The 20,154-nt window shown below is 35.5% G+C and overlaps 2 protein-coding genes across 2 annotated transcripts; one reads left to right on the top strand and one right to left on the bottom strand.

Annotated features, from left to right (window-relative positions):
- The first annotated feature begins 1,387 nt into the window (after window positions 1-1,387).
- Window positions 1,388-5,764, top strand: LOC141599331 (protein RER1A-like). The gene is made up of 4 exons (XM_074419314.1): window positions 1,388-1,466; window positions 1,807-2,208; window positions 5,095-5,275; window positions 5,422-5,764. The coding sequence occupies exons 2-4, from the start codon at window positions 1,850-1,852 to the stop codon at window positions 5,473-5,475; spliced, it is 594 nt and encodes a 197-aa protein (XP_074275415.1). The 5' UTR covers window positions 1,388-1,466; window positions 1,807-1,849; the 3' UTR covers window positions 5,476-5,764.
- Window positions 5,765-12,154: 6,390 nt separating this feature from the next.
- LOC141599324 (linoleate 13S-lipoxygenase 2-1, chloroplastic-like) lies at window positions 12,155-17,798 on the bottom strand. Its single transcript, XM_074419308.1, has 9 exons — window positions 17,138-17,798; window positions 16,100-16,368; window positions 15,674-15,914; window positions 14,816-15,133; window positions 14,646-14,731; window positions 14,225-14,335; window positions 13,821-14,122; window positions 13,272-13,538; window positions 12,155-13,147 (listed from the first exon to the last, which is right to left on the bottom strand). Exons 1-9 carry the CDS (start codon window positions 17,538-17,540, stop codon window positions 12,388-12,390), a joined length of 2,757 nt encoding a protein of 918 aa, XP_074275409.1. The 5' UTR covers window positions 17,541-17,798; the 3' UTR covers window positions 12,155-12,387.
- Window positions 17,799-20,154: the final 2,356 nt, after the last annotated feature.

Here is a 20,154-nt window from a genome sequence, read left to right as displayed (position 1 = left end):
AATGAGGTAAGTTGAAGCTATTGACTATCAAATCATATCGAAATGAGTTGGATATAAATGTTCAATAGAAAACATGAAGTCAACAACCTTGTTCGCTAAATGAAAAAAATCCTTGAATAAATTTACGTAATTTATTTTCGCAGTACGATTTTTACTCATTATAGTACATTTTACACCAAACTTTCCATTTTCTACCCTTTGACTAAAAATCATCAAACCTAATTCTCTCTACCTCCCCTATTGTTAAACCTTAACCCTTTTCAATCTCCTTAAAATTATTCAATTATGAACGATTATTCGAATGAAGATCAGGTACTTAATTCGTTAATCTCAAATTTAATAATTAAATTAACACTTTTTAGAATTTTATTTGTTTTTAATTAGAGTTTAATTAAGACTAATTAGTTTGGCCTTGTAGAGTTGTAGGTTTGTTGGTGGTGGTGTTTTAAAACCAGGCGGGGTTCGACGATGGTCCGCCAGCAACTCTCGACGGTGGTCTGCCGGCGAGTGAGAGTCGCCGTTGAAGCAATGGTACGGTGGTAATGTTATTTGGCTTACGGCGGTACGATCGTAATAGAGCAGTGGTAGGGTGATTGGTGCGTGAGGGAGGGAGGGGCATTTTGACGGCAATGGCGGTGTAACTGGTGTTAGTTCGGTTGGCCGACGATGGTTTAGTTGGTCAGCGACTCAGCGAGGCAGTCGTATAGTTGGGTTTTTAACGGTGGCCCATAGTAGTACTTAGCAATATTGTTTTTCGGTACATGGTTGAATTTGTTTTTATTCAATGTATTGTACGGTGTAGTAATGGCTTTGAATATTTCATGGCTGTGAATATGATTTCTCTATTTTTTTAACTCAATGTAATACATTACATAGTGTTTGTAATGTTAATTTATGGAATGTAATACATATTTATTTGAGTTTTATCAAACTAATTTATCACAGTAGTACAAGATTATCATATAATTTAAATTTCTCATGAATTAGAGAGGAATAGATGTTTGAAATTAGAGAAAAAAGATTAGAGAGAGATTAGAGAGGGAAAATGGGAGAAGAAATGAGAGGGGTATATTGTCTGTACTACGATGAGTAAAATGTGTACTGCGAAAATCAGCACCCCCTAAATTTATTTAAGAAGAATGAGCTAATTTTTAAAAAAAAAAACTAATTTAGAGTCAAATTTCACACACACAAGGAGTACATCTCATTCACCTCTTCCCTACCTTCCAAGAGTAAGTCTTGCTTAAAACGGGTCGGATTTTAAGACGGGTAGTTGTGTGAGAGGAAATGGGTAGAGGGGACAAAGGTGGGACCCTCCATGTGCTTCTCCACTCACCCTAAATGGGTATTTTGTGAGAGAATATGGTATCCGTCTTATTAATAAGACGGATACCCTTGGTCTGAAATAAGAATCGGGGACCTTCCAAATATCACCACTTTCGACTCTTCGAGCTCTACTTGAAAAGGTATTCCCCTAAACTATTTAATATTTAATTTATTTTCCACCTCGCATATTTTAATTTTAATGCATTTAATTAATTATTTATTTAATTACTGTTATCTTTCACACCTTTCAAATTTTTTTACAAGATTTCATCTTTATTTCCTGGGAAAAAAGACCCAGGTCATAGAATTTTCTTATAAATTGACAAAAATCAATCATCAATTGAAAAACTCACTTTACCAAAATTGTGTAATTTTTGATAGATTATCACCTTAATTAAAAAACCCACATTGCAAGATTCCAGCTTTATTGAATTTCTGATAATTTTTGGTGATTTTATCTTGGTTTTGTGTTGTGGGCAGATCTTGTAGAGCTGATTAAAAAATCTAGGGTTTGTGTATAATAATGGAGGGGTTAGGAGGAGGAAGAGGCGGCGATGGCGGAGATGATTCTCAATTGAGTAAAAAACTTCATGAATTTTGGAGAATTTATCAGTATTATTTGGACAAGACAACCCCACATGCAGTTCCTAGATGGGTAGGAACCCTAATTCTTGCATTGATTTTTGCAATTAGGGTTTACTATGTTCAGGGGTTTTACATCATTGTTTATGCACTTGGGATCTATCTTTTGAATCTACTCATTGGTTTCTTGTCTCCTTTGGTTGATCCTGAGCTTGAGCCTTCTGATGGCCCTCTTTTGCCTACCAAAGGTTCTGATGAATTCAAGCCGTTTATTCGCCGTCTTCCTGAGTTTAAGTTCTGGTAGTATGGCTAACCTCTTGCTTACTTCTTTTGGTTGATTTGATTTGTTTTATCTATATGGGTTTTGGTTGTTCTCTGCATCTATAGCATTTGTTATAATGGGTTCTTGTGACTGTTTGATTGATATTGTTGGTGATGTATATTTTGTGTGGGGGTGGGTGGGGGGGGGGGGGGGGGGGGAGCCTTGGTTGTTTCTCTGTTGCGTGCGCGCCTTGGTTGTTTCTCTGTTGCGTGCGCAGGTGCGTTTGTGACTTTGTGTGTGCGTGGATGGATGGATGAGTGGGTCACGTGTGTAGCAGTGTAGGTGGGCTTGGTGTGGGGGTGTTTGACGAATTTGTAATAAGGTTATTAAATTATAGTACCGAGTACTTATTATTGCTTAGGGGGTAGTACTCCCGAGTCCCGACTGGCCCCGGTCCCCTCGCTCCGCTCCATTGCTTTTGATGGTGCTCGATCACCATAGCTTTGATTGGTATGGGTTCTTGTGACCTTTTTACTGATATTGTTTGTGATGTATGTTAGATTGTTGCTGTTGAATTACGTATAATATTTGGAAGAATACAAGAGTGGTTTCAATGAGGTTGCACAAATGTTTGTTGTAGAAGAGGCGAATTTAAAGATACCTAAGATAGATTATCTCCTCTATTGATCTCAAAGTCTGTGTTTTGAGTTTCTGTAACAGTTGGGTGACTAAGTTGTAACATGCTCTCGATGGGGTTCTAGTCCAACTTGTGGCGTGTCTAGCATTTGATACCTGATTGTTTCCATTTAACCATTTGATCACCCCATAACTTTAATTTATGTTATATTGATATTTTTGAAGCATGATTTTCTGTCAAGTTTACTTTCAAAGATGCGGGGTTTAGGGATGGTGATTTCACGTGCTTTTAGTTTTAGCTTGCTTGACTTTTGCAAGCAGAACACACCAAGACCATGATGTCTGTAGTTCATTTATTGTTGATCAATTTGAGCGAAGCAGTCTTCATTTGTTAGATACGTAGATGTTATAATTGTGATGTAGAGGAGTGTATCCTGGACGGCCTTTTGGTGACCCCCCGTGTCTAAATTGATGGATTTGCAATCATAGGATTTGAATAGCTGAGTGAATAATAACTTAAGTGACAAGAGATGTGATTACGTTAGGAAGAATGCTAGGATGGTTTGAATGAGATTCACCTTTGTCCATTGACTATTCTCCAATTCGCGAGACCTTCAGGAAGAGTGAGTAATTCTTTGCTAGATTATTGGAAACCGATTCGGTAAATGCAGGGGGCTGCAAAACTTGGGAATGTCTACTGAGGTATATTTTAGTATTGACCACTTGACTGATGTTTGTGGATCAATATGTATAGAATGGATTGATACTTTGCTCGATGGATTATTGAAGTTGCAGGTGAGAGGAACTATCTAATATGATGGTTGACGGACTGTGTACTGTCTAAAAGTTGCTCCTTTGCCTGTATTAGATTCCAGAAACTTGCTAATCTTAAGAGAGTAATAATGTACATTACCCAATGCCTCGTGGCTCCTGCAAATAGAGGGTAAAGAGGGATCGGATGTACCCAACTTTACTCTTGTTTTAACTTTTAACATTACAAATAGGCTCCATTGCAAACCTAAGAGTATCCTCGATCACAGATATTTATTGTACCAAGTATAATTTTGGCAAGGATTAACATGTGATGTATGGACTATGGATGGTTCTGGAGGGAAACAATTTTTTTCAGGGGAGTAGAGTTGGGGATTGAATGGCCTATGTGAGTATTCTATTATGAAGAACTGGTCTGATGTCTTCCAAGTCACTTAGTCGAAGTTCCAGTTTATTTTTGAATCTTGGAAGTTGGAACGGTTTCCAGGCACGATGATCCAAATTTTGCATAGTCTCCTTGTACTTGTGTTTATAGGTCTATTCCTCTGTTTGCATGGAGAGATATGAAGCGAGAGCATAGGGAACATTTCCCATATTTGGTCACTAATTTTTGTTGGAGGGAACATTTGGTGAGAAAAGGGCTCCATTTCCGCCTCCCCTCCCTTCCCTCTTATTTAAAACTATCGTGGGCGGGGCAACCCAAGGCCCAGAAAAAAAAAAGCGGGTACAAACAATACATTTTTATAAAAGCACAAAGGCCCAGCTAGCTTACCCGTACCGAATCCCCTTCTTGTTTGTTCATGGATCACAAAATTCATGTTAGGCCCAGCCCTTGTCTGGTCTAAGACCATCCCCAAGCAAAAGATCGACTTAATCGGGTCAATCAGAATTTTTACTCTTAATCACCTCTTATTAACTTGACCCATTCTCACCCTCCCAAGCAGAAGGTCACGACCTCGGTCAATTAATCCAATTATTTTTCACTTTCATCATTTCCAATCATTTCCACATTCTCTACCCCACTAAAACATCTCTCTTACTTTTTCAATTATTATTTACTAACTAAATATACACAAGTTATTTTTGTATTTTTCATAAAATAAAAGTAGTTCAATATGTTAAATATTAATTTAATGGGTACACTACTGGAAAAAATTATTAAATAACAATGTTAAAATTTAAAAATTGAAAAGACGATTTCATTGACAAAAAAAAACCGCAAACATAATTAAAAAACCGCATACATAATTAAAAAAAATAAACGCATACATAATTAAAAAGAAAAAAAAAGCAAACATTGTTACTATGTATCAAAATATGCCTAATTGATAGTAGGTAAAAGATGGTATTGTGTTCATTTTTGTTTTGTTTTATACCATCTCAGTATGGGTCTTATATGATGCTTTATGTAATCGACTTTAAATCGTTTGGGAAAAGGCTTGGTTATGTTTGAGGTGTGCTCGTTTATAAAGATGGTGCTTTTGGCTTAACGATCCTGTCTTGTTTATTCCTTACAGGCACTCCATCACTAAGGCATTTAGCATAGCGTTCTTGATGACGTTCTTTTCTGTGTTCGATGTTCCTGTATTTTGGCCAATATTGCTGGTTTACTGGATCGTGCTATTTACTCTCACAATGAAGCGCCAAGTTGCACACATGATCAAGTACAGATACATTCCTTTCAGCCTCGGAAAACAGGTGGGTTCCATCCTGCTACCCTTTCTTCGTATCATTTTATTACTTTTAACTTCCAGATCCCTGATAATAATGCACTAAATGTCTGAATCTTGTTTGTGGCGGCATTTTCTTCATCTAATGCTGAAATCATGTATTTGCTCTTTCAGAAATACGGGGGTAAGAAGCATGCTGCTAGCACAAGCGGCTCTCGTGCTGATTGAATTTATTCTTAATTCCCGAAATTGGAGAAGCAAAAAGGACCAGACCTTGACCCGGTTTTTAGATTAGGACTCGAGTGAATGGCATCATTGTGAAGATCACCACCACCAAATATATATCTTTTGTCTACAATTCTTAGAAATATACTCCTTAAACTGCAGTATTGTTGGTTCATTCTATGCTATCGAGTATTGTATCCAGTTTGTGATGTATTGAAGCTTTAGATTGACGTTTTCGCAGCGTAATTTTTCGCTGGTAAATCCTACTAATTTAGCTCAAGGCAGCTTATGGTCGTTATTGGTGCAATCAGCTATGATAATTACGAATATTATTTTTAAGGAGGGTCGAACATATGTGAAGTTCATACTAAATGCAAATGAAAATTTGGTCCTCGTGCAGAAGTAATCGCAAAACAACAAATTTAAGAAATGAACTAACATCATCATCAATCGAGGCCTTGAGAGCTACCTTGGATGTTCTCGAGGACTTGTTCAGAGTTCTTGGATCGCTCTTATTGTGCAAGTGCCAATGTCTCTCAGTATAAATTGCCGTGTATTTTGAGAAAACCGAATAATCAGGTTTGACTCATGCGAGAAAATGATTTACTCCTACATTCTTAAGAATATTGTATACAAATTCTCGTATAAAACCGTCTTATGATGAGTTAATACTACCTTTAGGAGTTCCGTCACCTAAAATGACGACTTTGTCCCGAGGAGGAGATATACCACCGGGCTGAGACAGACTAGGTAGAAAGTAACAAGCAAAGAAATTGCAGGCGACATTATAAAGTATCCTTTTGGCTTCCACTGCCCTACGGATCTCAGCCGTCTTAGCCCAATCTATTTTTGCTGGTTCCACACCATAGTCCGTAGATCATACGGTCCACATTGTTCCCAAACTCCGATGGCAAGAACCTCTGAACGATAATGTCATACACGATTTACGACTTGTAAAACACAGTATAAAAGTGAGTTTTTATTGTGATTTGTTTTTTTTTTGACAACAAGCGATGAATAACTTACATTATTTCGAATGTTATAAAGTAAGCTATTCGACTAAGTAGCACCAGAAAACTGACTATCATCTCTAGTGCTACCAAGTCATTCCTAACGATAAGAAACACATAAGTAAAAATTACAGCTGCCACAAGACGGACAAGAGCCTTAAGGGCGTGATGGTGAATGCATGATAACAAACCGCTGGCCATGGAACAAGCTTCATACACACGGAAGACCACCGAATTCCATCGATACATACGAGCCGCAGAGTGACAATAACGAGGTATACTTACACTCTTGCGAAAAGAGCGTAGAAAGACAAAGTGGTAAGCAAGACGGTGAAGTCCGCCACCGATGGAGAAAAACCTCCTACACCTTAGAAATCGTACTCTTTGATCATAGGACCAACAGACCAGGTAATCTGACATGCGATGACCACCACGAACACTAAGCCACGGGGACGGAGCACCCATGCCCATAGTCAGATGCGGAATAGCAATAACCCTAATATGGTTTAGAGACACGACACTACAAGCCACCCCAAAGATTAAGGGACAGGACACCCATAACCCAAGGGAGGTTTTATTAACATAAAGAAAGGAAAAAACCACAACATCATTAAAAGTGAAACGAAGACCAACATTAACTAGAAGCAACAACCACCGCGTCCAACATGACCAACAACACAACCAACAACCCGATTCATCCCCTACCAGTCACATCTGACAAAGGAAGACCCATCCATTAAGACCTCACACCAACCAAAAAAAGAGACGGACTCCACAGACATCAAAACAGAAAGTCGCACCAAAATCCAAGCAAAGGCCACCCATTTCACCAAACGAATCCTCCCAGGACCACCGACAAGCATGCATAAACAAACCACCACAACCACATACGAGACACAGGACAAAAGACCGAAAAGTGGGGGAAATGGGGGATCACCAATCAGTCCCAAACTGACTCGATGAGCTATGACAAAAACAACAAAGATTAAGGACCGATAGGTGGGGGAAATGGAGGGATCACCAGTCGATCCCTAACCGACCCGTAACATAACAAATACCAGTCCAACAACAACGGCCCAAACCAAGAACGAACAACCACAAACGACCGACAACGTAAATCCAGTTAAAAAAACCAGAAAACGAAGAACCATAAACAACCGGCAAATGGCCGGAAAGACACTTGACAAACCAGGGGTGGGGGAGATGGGGGGATCACCCCTGGGCAACATGCAAAAAGATCGGTGACAGGACAAGGATTCGAAGGGACATGAGCCCCATGGAAGCAGCGACGACCACCAAAGAGCCCAAAAGCCGACGGATTTGAAAACGAGTACCGCCAAGAAGCCGACGAACCAAGAAAAATGAGATCAAAATGATGAATCAAAAGAGGGGAGATGTGAAGGATCGCCGGTGAAGGGCCATGGGAAGGACCCAACACCGGCGATCGGTAGAAGTGGAGGCGGCGGCACAAAGGAGTTAGGGTTTTTGTGTTTTTTGTAGATAGAAGTGAGATGGGGCTTTAGAGAGAGAAGTTTTATTGTGATTTGATGATGAAGGATTGTGCAATCTATTATACATGTGGCGGTTTAACTGTGTATCGGTGTTGAATCTGTTGATACAATCCAATAACGGTCATAACACTGTGGGACGTGTTAGAGGAGATTACGGTATCATATCGCAATATACCGTAATCAGAATAAAATAAGATATTATTATGGTTTTCTATATTAGGAGATCTTACGAGTACTATAAATAGGGTACGATTGTAATTGTGAAAACACGAACGAACGAATCAATAATAATACGATTACTGTTATGCTATTCTCCCCTTTCTATTTCTAACTAGGTTTGTGACCCATGAAATTCACGGGTTTATCTGTTTTAGTTTTGATATTTTTATCGTATTGTTAATATTTATTCGAGCAATTACTTGTTGATCTATTTAAAAATATACAATCTTGAAATACATAGAAATTAGTTAGTTAGTAACTTATTTCGTTGACAACTTTGGTTTATTTTTTTAATTCAAATTCTGCAAGTGACAATGTGGTAGCTACTAATTTTGAGAAACTTGACAACAGAGCAATGACAAAGATGACTCATTATATATACGTGTGTTTTACTACGCAATATAATAAAGTGAGTTTTTTAAATATTAAAAGTTCAAACCATCCGTATATAATAAATTCTGTATGGAAAAATCTTCAATGACGCCTTATAAGGTTGTAAATTCAATACCTCAATATAGTCATCTCCAAATTATTTTCAGATCTCTCCATCAACCCTCCCATAGAAATATCTTTGAAGTCTTATCATCACGTGCCTGTTTCAAATATTATTTACATCCGAAAAATATTTATTATATAGATAGAAAAATATTAGATATGATTCAATGGTATGGTCGGTATTTACTCCATGTATTAGGAATTAAATTTTTATTTCAATTGCTCAATAATCTAAAAAACTATTTTCTCTAAATTCGAATTCCAAAAGGTTCATAAAATTTTGTAAGTTCCTTATTACTATTTCAAGAATTTAATCCATCTCTTGTTGTACTTATGTCCAAGATCCTATATAAAAATAAAAATAGTATTAAAGACTATAAAATAATCTATTCTAGTTTTGAAAAGAAAAAATACACATAAACTTAAAAATATACGAATTAGAATTTAGAAACCATACTATTCAATATTTATCTGAAGGTTCACTTTTCCATCCTTTTAGTACGCTTTCTTTTAATACATGCCTTGATAAAAGTTCAAATGAAATGAAAAAAAAAAAAATATGCTAGAGATAATTATACTCATAAATACAAAAATACAAATTCAAATAGGTTGATCGGGAAAACATAATATTGAAATTACACAACAATATACGCTTAATAACAAATTTAAAGAATTATTATAAGATCTCCATTTTGAGATCATCAATCATCTTATAATGGTCAAAAAAGCTTAAACCACTTAAAAAAGCAAAGTAAATTTTATAGAAAAACAATCAAAAGGTGGGAGCTGGAGAAAACTTAAATTGGAAGAGGAAATGAAATAATTAAAATGATTAATTATGGTCATGATATTTCAAAAAGTAAATTGTGAAATTTTAAAGATTTTTCATTTAATTATTTGTACTTATTTATTTACCATTAATTATGAGAGTAGTTTTTTTTAAAGGAAATTATGAGAGTAAGTTTTATGTTTTATTCCAGTTTTGACAAAAAAAAACACATAAACTTAAAAACATACGATACGAAGTAGAATTTAGAAATCATACTATTTAATAGTTACCCAAAAAAGTTCACTTTCGCTTCCTTTTATTACATGACTTGATAATAGTTCATATAAAATGAAAAAGAAAAATATATGTTAGAGATGATTATACTCGTGAATACAAAAATACAAATTCAAATAGGTTGATCAGGAAAGTATAATAGTAAAATTACACCACAATATACGTTTAATAACAAATTAAAAGAAATATTATAAGACTTCTATTTTGAGATCAATAATCATCCATTACTTATCAGTTTCTACCTTACATTTATTTTTTACCTTTAACTTTACCTCAGTTTCGTGCCTTTTGTATTTCTTCCCTCTTCAGATTACCCACGTGATGATTTACCTTATCTGCATTCACATACGTTTCATGGTGCTTTAAAGTTATATAAAAAATACATTGACCAAAAGATAAAACATCAACCTGGCAACATCTTGCCAAACGAATCAAAACATTGTCACATGTAAGTCACTTAAATTAAACCAACTGAAAAACATGAATTCAAATATAAAGCAAACGATTCATAAAACCAACAACATAACAAATTAAAATATACTTTATTGGACACATCAAAAACAACAACAACAACAACAACAACAACAACAACAACAATACTCAACAATAATACTCGACAGTAATACTCAATATAATCAAATAAATAAATTAAACCATAAAATACAATCTACAACTTAGAAACTCATGACAAATGGACATATTTTAAATAAATAAAGTGAATAGAAACGATGATAGGTATTGTAGGTTTTATAGTCATTACACAACCATAAATTCCTATATTTTAATTTAATTTTTAATTTATTTTGTGGCAGGGGCGGCCCATGATATTTGGTGGCCCTGTTCTAAACTTTAGTTAGAGGCCCTAAATAATACAGTATGTTAGTAATTTTTTGTTTGTAAATTTAATATATTATTACATAGTGTCATTTTTATCGTTTGGATTATTTTAAACTTTTTAAAACTAAATATTTGTTATATATTTCCTTATTATAACGTTCATTTAAGAAAAGTAATTATAATAAAGGCGTAAATCTAAACGTTTTTAATAATTAAAGTGGAGTCAATACTAGAGTATTAAATTAGTGTGCTATTAGTGAAAGTAATTTTTATCAAATCCGTCTGCTCGATTATGAGATTTTAGCGAATGATAATTGTTAAGCCAAGCTAAAAAAAAATCACGTATTTTACACATAAAAGCACAAGTCTTATGATTCAAACCAGCAACCATCAGGGTGGGGTGTTCTAACATTACAAATACCACTACACCACTCTACTTTCATTGGACATTTATAATCTCAAAAATCTAAAATATGAGGCCCTTCACTCCCTTAGGCCCCGGTGCCAAGAACTGAAACGCACAACCCACGGGCCACCCCTGTTTTGTGGTATTATTAAATTAGATAATTGATTGTCGAGGACATCAAGAGATGAATTTAATAGGACAAAATATTAATGAAAATTATGGGTGTTGAGTAATATAAGGAGTTTAAATAAAATTGTTAACATATTATATTACAAAAATTAATTAAATAGGAAAAACTTTTAATTAATTTGGTGTTGTTAAGTATTATGAAGAGTTTTAGTCAATTTATTACCATGTTTAATTAAAAAAAAATAGAAAAATGAATAATAGTGGGTGTTCAGTAATATGAAGAGGGTTAATTAATTTATTAACAGGTTTTATTACAAAAATTTTAAAAACAATGAATTAAATAGGAAAATGTTAATAATGGTGAGTGTTTAGTAATATGAAGATGTTTAATTAATTCTTTAACATGTTTTATTTTATTACAAAAATTTCAATTTAAATTTCAAATTTAATTATAGATTATGAAATTTATTAACATGTTTTATTACAAAAATTTCAATTAAAATGTCAATATTAATTATAAATTATGAAATTTGATGTAAATTTGTAAGGGTTATATAAATTTTGGAAGACAATATATTTAATATACAAAATTAATTTAAGAACAATGATAATATCCTTTCATATTATAGATATAAGTGAATTAAATTAATGTCATGTAATAATAAATTGATAAACCATGTCACATTAATTCGCCATGTCACATTAAAAATATGCAACATTACATTTAAATATGCCACGTTATATTAAATTTTAATCTAGGTGGCTTTTTGGATCCTACGTGGCTTTGTCTAGGTGGCGTTTATTTGTCATTTTAGGGTAGCGTTTTAATTATATTTTAGAGATAGGAAGAGTAGCGGAAATAAATCCTCAAATAATGCAATTGTAAGTGTTTTGAGTTTGAGAAAATTAATGGTCGAAACTGATATCGTTTGACAGATGACACTCGAGTTAATGGCGACAATTGACAATGTCCTTTGTAAACATTAATAGCGTCAATAATTTTGAGTTGATGTTCAATAATAATAGCAGTGCCTATAGTGGAGATAACCATGTCCACTTGTTTTATAGCCTTCAATAGTTCTTCAGGGTCATTCATGTCTCCTTGGCCATACAACAACAAGAACGACCAAAAAAAATACAGTGTTTAAATAATCATGGACGTGTTGGGCAATAATACGCATAGAAAACACCAAACTTGTAGGTATGTACTATATATGGCCGTCTTAAGAGAGACCAATTGTTTGATCATATGGAGATGCTGTTAGGAACTCCCATACAAGTGACGCCAGGTGGCGACACCGGCTTCAACAACTCATAAGGCACAACACCAGCTCCATTCCTGTTCTTCAACTTCTCATTATTGTTCCTCTCATCAATAATCCCTTCTAACTCCTTCAATCTCCCACTAAATTTCTCAAAAGCCGCCTTAATTCCGGCTTCTTCTTCAAATGCTGGATCCATGTTGTCCCCTATATACTCCTCATCTGGTGAATGAGTAGAAAGTACGTCCAATATCGTCATAACCCGTGTTGCTTGTATTTGAGAAGGGAAGCATTTAAGGAGTGCTGCCTCTGGCTTCTTGGAGAACAATTTCCATTCTTCTTCAGTCGGGTCTTCTGTAGGCATATTCGTCCTAGTTAAGGTTGGTCTATTAGGGAAATACCCTCCATAACTGTATTGTCCGAAGTTTACTGCAGCATGATGCCCTGAAGTCACCCAAATCATGGTGGTAATGATATGAATAAGGTCTTGTGTGGTTTTGAGATTAGGCCACCATGGTTCGTCCTTCTTGTCGCCGTGACCTACTGTTCTTATCTCCGTCCACCATGCTTGGAGCTCATTGTCGGATTCGACTAGGCTTGATTTAGGGTAGTAGTGATTGACATAATCTGTCACCCATTGCTTAAGGATGTCCCATAGCACTAACCCATCATTCGCGAATGGATAGTCCTCTATGTGTAACTTTAGTCCATGCGGAGCTCTTGGATCTTCAACTGCCATTCCTCTACTCACATCAAATAAGATTGTTAAGTTAGTCTCTCTTGTTACAATGACCGAGTCAGAAAAATATTTTTTTTTACAAAAAAAAAATACACACTTAGACCTGGCAAAACAGGTCAACAGTTTACCTACTAATGAGATCAGCTGGCAAAGCTTGATGGTCAAATCTCCACTCGGAATCATAGATCACAGAACTCAGCTCAAGTGCATACTTCCCAAATGAAAAGGAGCTCTCAATGATACCACCTGCATTAATCAAAGCTTGTCGAGCAAGCGCATTGATTTCCATGGTGTACCGAAAATGAGGATGCAATAGTCTATAGATTGGATGCATTGCACTCAATTGTCTATTTGTTGCAATTATGTATGGTTCTGTGCAGCAATGTGTCCTTAGCCTGCAATAATGCATATGATCAAAAGCAACTTTAATTACCAATTGATGTAGAAACACGAGTTGGTCTCCTTTCAGACAGACCATTTTGGTTTGAAACAATTAGGTGGGGTTTTGAGACTATTTTACAGCCAAATGTGACCAATAGCTGGACCATTGTGGTTACATTTAACCATAAAATGGTCACAAAACCCTGTCTTATTTGTTTCAGACAAAATTGGCCGGCCGTGTGAAACAAGAACTTGCGAGAAAACATATATTCGGAGTTTAAGATGACTAGTAGTACCAGTGAGAGATGAGTTGATGGTATCCGGCATCATGGGCAAGGACATGAGCCTTAGCAAACCTCCAAAGCCAGCATGACGTGGCGTCCCAAGTGGGAGTAAAAGTTTGCTTCCATTGTGGTTTTCCGTTGCTTGGTGGTCGAGTTAGTTCGATGACTACAGGTCGTAGAGTTTGATTCCTGGTAAGGATGAATAAGGTGCGCGACCCATACAAAGTTAAGCCTTTGAGCTCCCTCACTTTGTTTACATAAGGTAAAAATGCATCATGGTAGTCCAGCATAAACAACCTGTTTTCCTTCAATGCCTGCGCCGAAATGAAAATGCAAATTTGGCTCAGAATTATTAAATCAAATCAAATAATATGAGGAATTAGTGTTAATTGTACTCCATATATGATTGATTTAACCTCATCCACAGTCATGTAGCCTAAGATGGTCTTCTCTACCAACTCTGTTGTAATAGCCGATTCCTGGGGGCCGTAAATGTCGACATCCAATTTACTCTTCGGGGGCCATTCCTGCAAAACTAGTTTTCCTCAATAGGTTGTATATGTTTTAGAAAGTTGCTGTCCCTGATGATGGATGAACCATCTCACGCTGGGCTTGAATTAAGAGTGGTTAGTGATAGATGAACCAACTCAACCAAAACCTTAAGGCGATAGTTGATGCCCAACTATTATAATTATTATTCTTATTACCTGATAGCGGTTTTTGCAAAAAAATCTAAAAAATGAAAATGTTGACGTGGACCCCTTGAGTGTAATTAATTTGAAACGAACACTATTTCGCATTCTAGTGTGCAAAGTTCTACATATCATAGTATCATACCGTGACTAACTTGATGCTATACGGATTTAGACCAGCAAGTGTTTGACGAGAAAACTCATCGTCACTAAACCAAGAAAATCTATTCCCTGAAAATTACCGAATTGAAACAAGTGAGCAAATTAGCATTACCATTATTTTGTGTTAAAATTCTTGTAAGGAAAGAATCTTACGATCAAAGATAGCAGGAGGCTCGAAAAGAAGAATGTGTTCTTCAATGTCATGAATGCCTTTGACAAGTCTAGGCAAAATAGAAGTGAGGTCATGCTTTTTGAGGGCAGGTACGTTCACTCCTTGATTATAAAGCGAATCAACGGCCGTAAAATGTGGAAAACCAAGTTCAGGATCAACAATGGCACTCTCCAGAGATGGTACAACAGCATGTAAGGCGGAGTAAACTGTCTTGACTGAAAATGTTGCCCCCTTAACATCCGAAAATTGTTCGTCTCTAGGTACATACACCGAACCACTTCTTTTTTCTGATCGAGGATCTGTGACAATTGATATTGTGATTTCCATATTCCAAATTAATTGCCGTATTTATAAATATAGTAAGTAAAATTAGTACTAGCCATTATACCCCCAATTAAGTAACTCCTCATTTCCCATTTTGCTTATATTTTGTATTTAAGTTGGCAATTATGGTATTTCAACAATTTTTCTTAAATATTACTCTTAGTCAAACTACGACAATAAAAATGGAATGGAGGTAGACCTGTACTCGGGTTGGGCTAGCCAGGGGGCGGGCCGGACTCTCCTAGTCAGACCCGGGCCAGGCCAGGGGGGAGTGGAAGGTTTGGCCGGGCTGGGACATGCTTGACCCGGGCATAGGCCGGGGCGGGCTGGGCTGCACGGGCTTAACCTATTTTTTAAACCTTTTCTAAAATAGACGGGCCATAGCGGGCCGGGCTGGGAATATGGAACCCGGGCCAGGCCAAGGGAAAGGGGCGGGTCGAGTAGGTCGGGGCCAGGCTGGCCTGGCCCATGCTGTTGGCCAACTTTAAATGGAGGAAGTATATCATTATATGTACCTTTGGTTGAAGGAGGACGACCGGTTCTACAACGTCTAGGATAAGGAAGGTCGGAACCACCCAAAACGGGTCTAGCCAAGTCAGCATTTTTTTTGTCCGGGTTACCAAGGTCATTGTAAGTGTCATAGTCATAGACTCTCTCAAAGGACTTGCGTTCTCCTTTCCCATCTCCTCTCATATTCTTCAATTCTTTGTCCCGCATTCTTTTCAATCCGCTTGGAGTTTGTGATGGTAAGTATGACTGTTACATCGTACATGGATCACATGTGTAAGCAACGTTAGAAATTTCGTACGGATGTAATTTACAACGAAGGAGTAAAATTAAAAAAAGTGTTGGTTTGGATGGTTTTACACTATTATTGTAAATTATATATTCTCATTTGCAACCGTTGTAAATAAGAATTTGTGAAAAGTAAGAAAGAGAACCTTATTGGTGAAGAAGATCCTTGGAAGAGGGGAGTCGGATTTGGGGTGGACCCATGAATTACAAGTAAAACGTAGAGGGCCGAGAATGAAGCCATGGATGAGTATCTGGGTGACGTACATCTCTTTGTGATGTTCATTTTCGACAACCACCGCGCCCACCTCTCCAAAGTATGCCGGCACCTTAAATTCCGCCTCATAGTTCACCACGCCCTCATTGTTGCTCGTCCGATGTGCGTATGCTTTTATTGTCGCTTTTTCCGTTTCCACCTCTTCTCATTGTTTTGTACACACATGTAATCAAGTTAGTTGGTGTCCATACATAACTTATTATCAACTAACAATTCAACATAAATAAAGTATTCCCTTTTATTTGTTAAAAAAATACTTTATTTTAGAAAATATGAATTCTTATTAATACTCTCTAAAGTTTATAGATTTTGATCTGAAGTGTTATATCCCAACTGCCAAAAATCACATCAAATTAGACATTTTTTCTACATTATATATATAAATATTGAACACGGAATAGTTGGTCGGTGGCTGGCGTCGGCGCAATGGGATTCTTTAGGTGGCGACGGTGGACGACGGCGATGAAGTTGGTGTCGGTGGGGACTGCCGGAGTTGGACTGATGGTTAATGTCATGTTGAGTAGTATTGATCAGAGAGACTTCTGTGTATTACAGATTTACAGCACAAGTGTGTGCGTGGTTTTTTCTTTTAAATGTTTATTAATAAGGTCGTTCTAACCGTTCTCACTGAATGTTCGTTCTCACCGAATCCTAAATCTATCTATCTATATATATATATATATATATATATATATATATATATTAGACACGGTGCATTTTACGGTTAATAACAAAAAATCATTGAAAATATATTAGCTAGCTAGTAAATATGCACGGTATAGTGATGAGTATAGCGAGAAACTGAAGTTTTGCCTATACTGTCTTAACTTAAGATAACTCTCACACCTAATTTAAATAGACGGGAAAATAAAAGAGGGTTATAAGAAGTTTAAAATTAAGACGGTCTTACTTGGGTCAAGTTGAGCGCTGACGAGGCCTAATAACAAGGATTTACCAAGTAAATCCGCAATATCGTCAAGGCCACGTGTAAGACCAATATTGGAGAAAGTACCTCCAATAGTAGGTTTCACACTTACGATTGCCTTTAAACTAATTACACCATCTTTCTCAGCTTCCTCAATAATATTACTTGCCGCGGTTTTGCTTACCCTAACGTTTTTTTGTGAATGTTTTTGTGACCTAGCAGAAACATGCAGCGATTTCCTGCAAATTAATGAACTACTACTACTACTACTTGGTGGCGTAACATTATTCCGGTGACGGCCCCCGTTTATTACCAAGGGCAGCTTGTGTCCTGCACCAAAAAACGAGTAGTAATCTTTGTTTATGCTGTAGCTGCCTGAGTTTATCATATTTTTAATTTTTAGTTAAATATATGAATTATTAATTAGTAGGGTTATATATTTTATTAAGAATGGATGATAGAGTGATGATATAAGAAGATATGTGAATAACCTCGTCTTATATAGGTGATGATTTGGGGCTATTTTAGGAATTTTCATTTGTTTTGTGGACTAGTAGGAGAATTTACTATTCATGCTGAAACGTGATAATCGAGGAAATGTTTTTGGTTTAAGATGGAGATTTTCGTTTTATAGTTAAAGCAGATTAAGTATTACTTGTTATGAATATTATTATAATATGAATGTCCATATTTTATAGGATTATAGAATATATCATCTTATGAAAACTCTACCCATTGTATGTGTATATATATACCCCTTATAATGGAATAAGAATACAGTTTTGTCCCCCTTACTTTCTCTCTACCTTCTCTCTACTCTATATTTCACAACACGTTATCAACACGAGTTTTAACCGTTTGAGCTAAAAGGAATTAATAATCTTAGTTTATTCATCTATTATTAAGATCTGATAATCAGGAGGTTCATATCAAATCTTATTCTTCTATTCGGCTAATAAAGGTACGTTTTTATATTGCGTAGAAAATAAAAATCGGTTCATTCAGTATTATACAAGTTATTATTATGCTTTATTTGTGAGGATGATAATCGAATCACCTTATACAAGTTTGCTGGGAGGTTAGTATCAATTAATTGCTTATTACATCGGCTAATAATCTCTATTTTATGAACTTAAAAAAAAAATGTGTGGGTCATGTGTATAATTACGTAACTTCCGTATACCAGAAACTAATATATACTAAGCATCATTGTTTCCTAATACTTCTCGTTCTTCTGTGACTCTAACTAAGTAAACAGGTTTCACTCATAATTAAATTTGATATTAAATTTGATTTATATTGAGTTACGTAGAATGAAACGAATAATTTAATGGAGTATGTTAAAACCTAAAACAAAGTTGATGCATGTTGTCTTTGATGATTTCTTTTTGTATTGTTTTTGTGTGCTGTCGGTTTGTTTGCCTATGCTTTTCTTCACTAAATAAACATGTATGCACTGTAAGTAACAAGATCAAATTGTATGTGGGAATATGGTATTGGTTGAGCTACTAGACATACTTTTGAATATTTGTATTTATTCAATTTTAATCAGTCGAGTACGTAATTTAATGATATTCTGATTACTACATAAACAATGAAGGGTACTCAATTTGCTTGGATGTATTATACGATATTTATATCAAATAAATAATCTTATAGAATGCACTTGTTATTGAAACTTAAATTTCATATATGTGATAAACAAGTTTTGAAAAAGGACACATCATATAAATTTGGATTTAAAATTCTAAAAGATTTATTTTACAAAGATGAGAGATATGTTCATATTATAACTTTGGCCTGAAGTTCAAAGTTTTAAAGGTGTGTATAATTTAACACCGTCTCATCAGTACAATATATTCATATTGTATAAGTATAAGTGGCCAGAAGTCCACGTCTACAAGTATATGAACCGCTGTTCAATTTAAAGTGGTATTTATGAAAGGCAAATTTATTTGCGAATTGATTCTTGTTCGCCAGAAGTTGAACAGTATAATGAGATATAAATTTGATCCATTCTTTGAAGTGAATGTGACATCTCATAAAGACTCTGTTTGTAGCAGAGATCGAGAATATGGCGTTATGATAAGCCTAATGTTGCGGCCTTAATTGAGTCTACTGATGTGGCCTTATTGAGCCAAGTAAAGAAGCCTTAATTGAGCTTAATCATGTGGCCTTATTGAGCCAAATTTGTTCATTGAAAGAAATGAAAATATCTCATGAAAGTGAATATCTCATGAAAAGTGAGAATAATAAGAGACTCACATATGCAAGAGTTTGATATGAGAAAAGAAAAAGTGGATATACGAGTTGAAATTTGATATTCATACTATGACCAAAGTTCATAGTGTTTACATATACCGAATTATGACCTGAAGTTCACAATGTTTCCAGATATCGAAACTGTGACTTGAAGTTTACAGTGTTTATAAATTCTCATTTTTCTTATAGTGAGTATTACTTTGAGTATCAATATTAAGAATGAACTCGATGTTTATACACGAATGTCTGCAAATTATGCCACACTTTTGGAAAATTCAAAATCATATCAAACCGATTCAAATTATTCCATAGAGCAAATGAGATATCATGTTTTGAGGATGGATTTTTTTTATCTTTCATACAAGTAATGTAGTCCTATAGACACATTACACAATAAATTTGATTATAGGCCATTATTCCCCGAGAATAATGTGACATTGCTTTACTCATCTAATAAAAGCATGAAAGTATACCACAAGCAGTGGTTAAGTATGAGGATATGGATATTTTCATGAGTTATGTGTTTATTTTAAAACACTGGTATTCCCACCAGAAGTGAACATTACTTCACATTTGAAATAAGAGTGATAATGTGACCAACATATAATATATTGTGAAGTAAATGGACGAAAAATACAACTAATTTGAAAGTTGTTGAATCATCTCTAATCTTTAAAGGGATTTGATTCGTAAGTTGAATTGTGATCAACTTACATGTACTATCATGCTATATAGCACAT

The sequence above is a fragment of the Silene latifolia genome, chromosome 9, assembly GCF_048544455.1.
Source record: "Silene latifolia isolate original U9 population chromosome 9, ASM4854445v1, whole genome shotgun sequence".
Classification (NCBI taxonomy): Eukaryota; Viridiplantae; Streptophyta; class Magnoliopsida; order Caryophyllales; family Caryophyllaceae; genus Silene; species Silene latifolia.
The sequence above is the reverse complement of the archived record's forward strand: the minus strand, read 5'-3'. Positions and strand labels throughout refer to the sequence as shown.

Bases quoted from the DNA above. Each gene is read 5' to 3' on its own strand.
- LOC141599331 (XM_074419314.1), top strand. From the start codon at position 1,850: ATGGAGGGGTTAGGAGGAGGAAGAGGCGGCGATGGCGGAGATGATTCT. The intron at 2,209-5,094 runs GTAGTATGGCTA...TATTCCTTACAG, and splicing joins CTTCCTGAGTTTAAGTTCTG to GCACTCCATCACTAAGGCAT. The intron at 5,276-5,421 runs GTGGGTTCCATC...TTGCTCTTTCAG, and splicing joins CTTTCAGCCTCGGAAAACAG to AAATACGGGGGTAAGAAGCA.
- LOC141599324 (XM_074419308.1), bottom strand. From the start codon at position 17,540: ATGATAAACTCAGGCAGCTACAGCATAAACAAAGATTACTACTCGTTT. The intron at 16,369-17,137 runs GTAAGACCGTCT...AACAATGAGAAG, and splicing joins CAGCGCTCAACTTGACCCAA to AGGTGGAAACGGAAAAAGCG. The intron at 15,134-15,673 runs GTACATATAATG...CAATTGTCACAG, and splicing joins TCGTCCTCCTTCAACCAAAG to ATCCTCGATCAGAAAAAAGA.